Below are 8,801 nucleotides of genomic sequence, written 5' to 3' on the forward strand. Positions count from 1 at the left end.
ATATATTTAATATTATATATTTATGTAAAATTTATTAATATTAAAATATAGACATAACAAATTCTTCGGATTAAGAAAGAAACTCAGATCGCGTTGAGAGATGTCATAATATAACCATTTTTGCATTCAATAATAAAAAATTACATCATAGCTTACATATTTATAAAGCATTAATTTAAAGAATCTTTAATGTAATAATATTGTAAATACGTCTTCATTTTTTATCTACTTATATTCAGTAAGCGTGATATTCAATAATAAAGGGATATGTAGTCACCTCTGGAATCGATTTAAAAACTCTTTGAAATATCATTAAACACAATGACATAAGGAAAATACGCTTTTTTAATGCATTTCTAATTTGATTGTTTGTACAAAGATTTATCGTTGGAAGGAAATTTGAAGGAAGTGATAGTGTTGGGAAACGGAGCCATTGTCTCATAACATTTTTACATGTCCTATGCCATGGAATTTCTTGATAAAATCCGAAAAGGATTGCGCTTTTTGGCTGAATGCTTGTCATCATGGATTGCAATGGGAAGATAGGATGATTTCGTACAGCATGATGAAACGGCTGATTGCAATGGCTGTAATTGATGTGGAAGAGAATGATGACAATAAGGCTCCCGTACACGTTAAAAGATTTTAAAAATGCGAATAGCTGGCTGATATGCTCAATAGCGATGACTTGACCATTGAGATCCTGGATGCTGATTATGAAGATATAGATTCTTTACGTAATCTGGATATTACTAATACTGTAAAAAACATATTAAGAATTGTGCGTTACAAAATGTGTTTAATATATTTTGATGGTCGCAATGCCTGGAAGAAATGTATCAAGTTTAAAAAATAAAATATAAGATTTCTTTTTAAATATGTTTTGATTTCTTTTCCCAAAATTCATTTTTAAAAAGAGAATAGAAGCAGATAGATTTTATTGTCGTTGGCGTCGATCCTTTATATAAAAGAGATTCAATATCGTTAAAGTGCATTTTTATGACGTGTGTCAATTTGGTATCCTTCAACCATATCGCAACTATTCTTCAAAGTATAATGTATATAAAAAAAAATCTCCTCCAGGAGATTTTTTACACATCCTCCTTTTAGGGTGTAAAAAAAATGTGGAAGGGAACACTATTTAAAAGAAGAGCTCCGGGCAACGTTACTGCATCAGTCGTTCAGAGAGCTTCAACAGAGTTTAGACAGCTATTACTAATTATAAGTTTTCCGAGAAAATAAAATATCTCAAGTCACGAACTATTACGTTCCAATTCAACAGGATGAGGCGTAAGAGACAGTAAGTTCGTTTAATTTTATTAAATATTTTGCTTATACGTATTATACGTTATATATTTTTGTAAGATCTATGTACATGTTTTTTTTTTTTCAAAGCATTTTTTCAAATATCGTCTAGTACATCTTCGAAATCTCGCTACATGCCTCGTATTTTGATGAGGAAATATATTGACATCGACAGCGTATAAATTTCTGGACATGGGATCGTTATAGAATCTATATCTTATATGCAAATTGCGATTGATGATAATTGAGGTAACGCATGTTTACCTCATGTTATGTGGAAGACATTCATCGAGATGCAGACATCGAGCGATTAATGAAAATTAAATCAATAATCTCATCACCGATTCAAGATCTATTATATCATAAATGTGAAACTTATTAAAACATGATATGAATAAATATCATAAAATTAACGTGAAATTAGGCCTCTGATTGATTAGATTTAGCCCTAAAACAGATTACACATTTTTGTATTATTCCACGTACGGTGGATCGTAATGATAGGATCGGCCAAAAACGCTGGCGCACGAAAGCCATCGTGGCTTGCAAACCCGCGTGTAATTTTCATGTGTGTTCATGTTCTATAATGCGCTGAGTTAATATGTGTTTGCGTGGCAGGAGAATTGGATGGCACGCATTGAACGCGAGATTTGAATTTTTTAACCTCCCGCCAACTCGCATTAGTTCGCTTTCATCTAAGAACGGAGATAGCGATAAAATATCACTAGAAGCGTTTACAATTTCGTTCTTGGCTAGTGCTTGATATTCGCTCGCTATTATACCATTCTGCAAATACAATTTAAAGCGATAGATGTTTCAACGGGGGACATGAAAGTAGATACTGTGTGCTGCCGGTGAGCCTTGGATAATCTTAACAACAATACGCTATGATGCGGCATATTTTGTTCAAATTAGAATACTTGTTTAGCAAGTCCTTAATGATGCAAGGATGGAAAATGGAAGCGGTTACGTGGATTTTCCTTTGTTCGGGAAGATCATTGTCTAAACGCGGGAAGACACTGAGCGGCCAGTGTTCTTCATCCCATTTTAGAAATTCGGGGCCATTCCACCATCTCTCAGCATTGATTATGTCATAGGGGTTTAACCCTCGCGACAATATATAGGGTTGTCGGAGGATGCGACATGATCCAGCGCTTGATTTCTGTTAAGCGCCACAAAAATTGACCACTGCCGCGAGGGGGAGGTTACCCAGTTTAATGCAATCGTTGAGTCCGACCATAGATAAGTCAGGCATTGCGAAAACTCCAAAGACTTTCTAACCTTGTTGATTAAGCGCGCCAATAGTAAGGCGGCCGATAGCTCTAATCACAATAGCGAGACGGTCTAAGCGGTGCGACACGAGACAGTAACTTTGAGCACAGTAACTTGGAGTGATGGTTAATACCGAGCTTGGCGCGAATGTATATGCAGGCTCCGAACGCTGGCATCACAAAATCCGTGCACTTCCACGATTGATGGGCATTGAGTTTAACGCATCGAAGAATTCTTAGTTGATTCAAATCATTCATCTGCGTTCTGAAGGTAATCCAAGAGTGTGGATGTCCTGAGGAACGGATTCGTTCCATTGGATGGCCAATTGGATTGCCATAAATCTTGCAAGATGAGTTTTGCGATCACAATGACCGGAAAGGACAATTTAGTGACCTCGGAAAGTATGACCCATTTTGATACAACATGAGTTCCTGTATCAAGTTTGCAAAGAAATTGAAACGTATCCTGGCACTGATTCCATTGCATGCCCAGAATACATGTCCGTAGCGTTCTCTGATAATGACTGGCATACGGTCTCGATTATCTATCTCCAATAGTTCAAAGCAGTTCGAGGCCCATTTACTTAACTCGAATGCTTCTAATTTTAATAACTGAATGGCTTCACCGCGAATTAGTTTTAATTTGTCGACTGTATTCGGTGACCATGTCATCGACATAAAAATCCCAAAGGACGCATGCTGAACCGCGAGTGAATTGATGAGTGTATTGCTCAGCCAAATGTTTAAAGCATCTGGTGGCCAGAAATGACGCAGAAGCTGTACCGTAAGTGACGGTAGTGAGTTCGTACGTATCGACATTAGCAGAGAGATCATCGGAGAGAATTCTCTGCTGGGACGGATGCACTAAAATCTGCCGATACATTTTTATGATGTCAGCAGTGATGACATAATTGAAAAAAGCACATTAAAATTAAGATCAAATCTTGTTGAGCGGTAGGTCTCACTAGAAGCGCATTTAATGATACGCCGGAACTGCTACGGCAAGATGCGTCGAATACAATATGGATTTTCGACGCTTGCCCGACCGTGAAGACGCAATGGTGGGGAAGATAAAACGATATTGTTTCTTCCGCAATGGGTGGCTCTATGCGTCGCATATGTTCCAGCGATAAATATTCGTCGAGAAACGCCGCGTATTGAATTTTAAACGTAAGATCGCGTTTGAAACGTCTCTCGATGCCCCTCAATCGTTTGAGAGCAGACTCACGCGAATCGCCAATGTTATTTAACATTTGCTCTTTGATTGGAAGCTTGACTGATTTACTACCTTGAGAATTTTGAGATACGTTGTCTAAAAAGTGACGCTCGCAAATGTTTTTCTCCATTGTGTAATTATCCGGTTGCGCGGAGATGTCGTCCATTTGCCAGACTGACATGTTCCTGTAATTCCTGTAATTGGTTACGGACGTGTGAAACGAATGAACCTTTGAGGCAGTCGATATGGTGTTGTTCAAACGACCTGCCAAAATTCAGCCCAGTCGCGTTTTTTGAAGAATTGGATGCTTGTCTGAAAACTTGACTTGACCAATGCATATCAGATCCAAAACAACTCAGCTCCGATTAAAAGATCAATATCTGATGATATGTGAAATCGTGGATCAGCTAAACGAATGTTGCGCGGAAAATTAAATTTGTCCCGCGCCGAAGAAACCGCCGGAATTTTATCAGTAATCTGATCAGTAACGATGCATTCGATAGCCGCGATGTACGAATTGAGTCGCGATTGTAATTTGATTCTAACCACATTGGACGAGATTACCGTGCCATTTACCGACGCCGAAGATCGAGACATTTAATGGATGCTTTCTAAACCAAGAGCTTCCACAAATTTCTTGGTTACGAAGTTCGCTTGTGATCCGCAATCGAACAAAACTCGACACGCCCTGCGCGAGCCGTCACTATCGCAGACGAGCACAACCGCAGTCGAAAGCATGACTTGTTCGCTATTTAATGATTCTGAGGCATAATTCGCTAGGACGGAGGGGGGAGGAGTTGCCTCAGGTGCAACTTCCTTATCGGTATTGTTAGTTGATGGGTCCGCGGTTGAGGACATATGAAGCAGTGTATTGTGCTTTGCCTGCCAGACCTTGCATTGACCGGAAATGCATTTACTTGATGCATGAAAAGAAGAGCGCAAGCAATTGATGCAAAGTTTACGACTGCGAATTTCCGCGTCCCTTTGTGATACTGGAAGTGCTATGAAGTTTTTGCAATCATAAATGACGTGTTCTCCTTGACAGAAGTTGCATTTAGGTTTAATGGTAGCCGCGCATGACGATGATCGCTTAACATTTGGCTGCGATTTTGCCTCGATCTTCTTTGCAGAAGTGAAGCTAGCCCTTGTGATAGACTCGAGCACATTGATGAGCAATAAAATCTAACAACTGTTTAAGCGACGTTGCCGAAAGGAGGTTCGCCACTCGCATAACGTGAGTAAATCAAGTTTAGAGATTAGAGAAGGGGAAAGAAGATTATCCCAATACATCGTGGGACGCTTCAATACCTGAAGGGCGTGCAAATGTTTCATGGCGCTGTCAGAGAGTCTTCTGAGATCGATTGCATTTTCTCTTGTCATGATCGGCAAATCGAATATGGTACTGACGTGAGTTTGAACAATCATGCGCTTATTGTCATATCGCTTCCTGAGAATTGACCGCGACATCATTAGCGTTCGACAATTCTAATGAACTGATTACAGCGCTTGCGTCGCCGGTGATGCTCATAGATATTGAAATCTTTGCGTATTTGAGAGCGAGGGGTTAGAATGGATAACCGAGTTGAATGTATCAAAAAACGGGAACCATTCATCATATTTGCCGGAAAATGTCGGTAAATTTAACTTAGACAGCCGAATGTGCGTACTACTATCTGAGTCGCGAACACTTGAAAAGGACGGAGAAAAGATTCGCAATGTCGACGAAGGGGAAATGAGCTCGCAGATTCTACCGGATAACGCATAGAACGCTTCCTCGAAGTATCTTGATCGCAGCCTTCGAACTCATCTAATGATTCTAGATTGCACATCGTTATATTCCGCCCAATAGTGCTCGAGTTTCGCCTTCCGCTCTTCGAGTTGAGCCACGGGCTAATGGCGGCGATTCTACATAAGTTCTGATACGCGTACACGATGCCTTTATGGTCGCGCTGTCACTTAAGTATCGTCGCTTCTGATTGGTCGACATCTTGAATGCAAATGCGAACGCGTACACGCAATGGACGCGGCGAAAGGAACTTGGTTGGCAACGAAGACAATGGTCTTCCTTATTACGCACGCAATTAATTTTAGGAGGAGATGCGATAGACGCTAGATGCCTTCTAGTCGAACGTTGTTGGATGGAAACGTTCCTCTCGCAGATATTGCGCCGTTGAGGGACTTCCGTTGCACGTCATCTGGATTGTTTTCCGTCGATAGAATTCCGCTTGCAAAACGTTGATTCTCCGTCAGGATATGACGGAGAATTAATATGAGCCGGGCTGCGTCTCTGATGCTTAGACCTTGCGGCTGCTTTATTGAATTGTGTGCTGCCGCTGGTGCGACGCTTGCATTAATTGCTGCTACTGCGACGTTTGTCCCGTCTCGATGAGATACCCTTGTATGACTGCTAAATTGCTGTTCGCCACTTCACTGAGGCCAATACTTGACAGAATCCAGTTCGAAGGACCAAAGAAATGTTGGCGATCTTGCGGCGTTCACGTTAGATTTGTAATGGCGCGACCACGCGACCGTCCAAGCGTTTCCCGCGGTATTATTACTTCGAGAGCACTTGGTCGAGAAAAATGAGATTTTCTCTGCTTTCCAAATTTTTATTGACTAAACCTCAACCTATTGACTAGACCTCAAACGCGGGCGAACGTGTTTTACAATGGATACGGAAAGGATCTTAGTGGTAGCGCGGTAATACCTTTCCACGAGTCGAGACGCGTGCAGTCGACGAGAGAGTTAGAGCGGCCATGATAATCTGATAGTTTTTCGATCGATTACGCGTGACACATGCATTACTTAGTAATCGATATCTCGTGGATTGATCGATGTGATTAGATGATATAACTAGACGCCGTAGACGATAGGGGTACCGAACAATACATAATCAAACAAATATGATAAATATTATGTGTTTTCTTCCGTGTCCAGATCCATTTTTGGAATACCAAAAGTTTCGTTAACCTTGCAGTCCATTTCATCAGAGCGAGGATCAGTCTGATACTGAGCTATTCCTCCGGGCCATTCCTTTTTTATATTACGCTACTTGTTGGAGTGGTGGGAGGAAGAAAGAAAATGTAAGTGTGTGGAGTAAATGGGAAAAATTGGTCAATTTTTAATTTACCCAGGAAAATGATTTTTCCATATTTTATGTTGTAGCCATTATCTCTATTGTAGCCATTATCTAATTTGTTAGAGTGTTTTTGTACCTCTATAGCTTCTCTATACTTTCTTGGAAAGTATGTAATGTTAGCTATTGAAGCGAGATTGGCGCGCAAAAAAGTGCTCTTCCATCAAGACAAAGCGCCGTCCCACAAGTCGACTGTTGCAATGACAAAATTACGAATTGGGCTATGAATTGATTCCTCATCCACCCTCTCCAGATTTGGCCCCGTGTGACTTCTTCCTGTTCCCAAACTTGGCTCGGTGGGAAGAAATTCTCGTCAAATGAGGAAGTCATTGTCGCCGTCAGTGAGTATTTTGCAGACTTTGAGACAGCCTACTTCAAATGACTACCAAACGTGAACTATGCGTCCTTTCTGGCTGAAATTTGGCTTGAAGAGGTTCGAAGAGTGGATCTTTCGAGATGTCGCGTCATCAAATGGATTGTAGTGCCATTATGGAAATTTACCAAACTTATCAAACGATCCACTATATTTGTCCGTAAGAACAAGGTATTTTATATACTCCTGCGGAGCTGAATGGAGGTCTTTCATTTTTAGGATTTCTTAAGATTTCCTTTTTGGATGGTTTAAAGATAATTCGGATATTATATTTGTTTAATATCCTACGAATTTGATTTGTTATCCTTTTGTTATTCCTTATGGGAGAATGGATAGGATCCTTTCGTCTGATTGTGTGTCAGAGACTATTGTCTTGTTTGTATATTTATTGATTGTTTTGATTATGTCTTTTTTGTGACCGTTCTTCCGTAAGGCTAATTTTAAGTGATTGAGTTCTGTCTGTAGATGTTCTTTGTCAGAAATAGTGAAAGCTCTATGTATAAGTGAGTTGCAGACTGTTTTTGTGCTGGGTGGTGGTGTGACTTGGTATGTAGATATCGATCTGTGTGTATTGGTTTTCTGTATTTGATGGCCTAAGATACCATCAGCTTTCTTAGAATCAAGAACATCTAGGAAGGAGAGTTTTACTTTATATTTACAGTGAAATGGATATTTGGATATTGATTGTTGAGAAAAAAAGCAACATTCTCAATAAAACCAAATCAACATTAAAATTTGCAAATCCTCTTCCACCAAAACTATACGGTCTATCAAAAATACACAAATCGAACATTCCCCCTCAGACCGATTGTCAGCACCATACACTCCCCGCCACACAACTTATCCCGCTTTATGAACAAACTTCAGGTACGACAAACTCTCCTATTTCTCCTATAATCGCCAACATCTTCATGGAGCATTTTGAAAAAGAGGCCCTCAGAAAAACATACAAAAAGAAGTTTGATTTTGTTATTAGATGCAACTTTGCTTCCGCCGTTTTCCTATAGATGGCTTTAGCGGTAAGTGATGATCGAAATAAATAGATCATAGACGTCATACAATAAACTTGGGCATCTGTCAACATAACCCCATAGAAACATTAGTGTCGATTTGTGTCTGCATCATAAAGTTATTCTCGATTGAAAATGTCAGTTTACGAGCCAAATTCTCGTCATTTGCGGGAGGTTTTAATTTTTTGCTTCAATATGAAGAAATCTGCGGCTGAGGCTCATCGAATGCTCTCAAATACTTATGGTGAGGCCGCTATTAGTGAAAGAACGTGTCGTGAGTGGTTTCAACGCTTCAAGAACAGTGATTTTGATGTCGAAGATCGGCATAGCAGTGGAAGAGAGAAAGTTTTCGAAGATGCAGAATTGGAGGCATTACTTGAGCAAGACTCGTGTCAAAATCAAGAAGAATTGGCACGATCATTGGGAGTGACTCAACAAGTCATTTCAAAACGCCTCAAAGCCATGGGAATGATTCAGAAGCAAGGAAATT

At 40.1% G+C, this 8,801-nt stretch overlaps 1 protein-coding gene across 1 annotated transcript; it reads right to left on the bottom strand.

The window, feature by feature from the left end:
• Positions 1 to 3,198: 3,198 nt before the first annotated feature.
• On the bottom strand, positions 3,199 to 3,973 carry LOC108695146. The gene is made up of 2 exons (XM_018204910.1): positions 3,542 to 3,973; positions 3,199 to 3,447 (listed from the first exon to the last, which is right to left on the bottom strand). Exons 1-2 carry the CDS (start codon positions 3,971 to 3,973, stop codon positions 3,199 to 3,201), a joined length of 681 nt encoding a protein of 226 aa, XP_018060399.1.
• Positions 3,974 to 8,801: the final 4,828 nt, after the last annotated feature.

Source organism: Atta colombica, unplaced genomic scaffold, assembly GCF_001594045.1.
Source record: "Atta colombica isolate Treedump-2 unplaced genomic scaffold, Acol1.0 scaffold10, whole genome shotgun sequence".
NCBI classification, from domain to species: Eukaryota; Metazoa; Arthropoda; class Insecta; order Hymenoptera; family Formicidae; genus Atta; species Atta colombica.

Excerpts from the sequence above, each read along its gene's own strand:
- LOC108695146 (XM_018204910.1), bottom strand. The coding sequence starts at position 3,973 with ATGTCAGTCTGGCAAATGGACGACATCTCCGCGCAACCGGATAATTAC. Across the intron at positions 3,448-3,541 it reads TATCATTAAATGCGCTTCTA|ATTTTAGTGCATCCGTCCCA; the intron begins GTGAGACCTACC and ends ATGTATCGGCAG.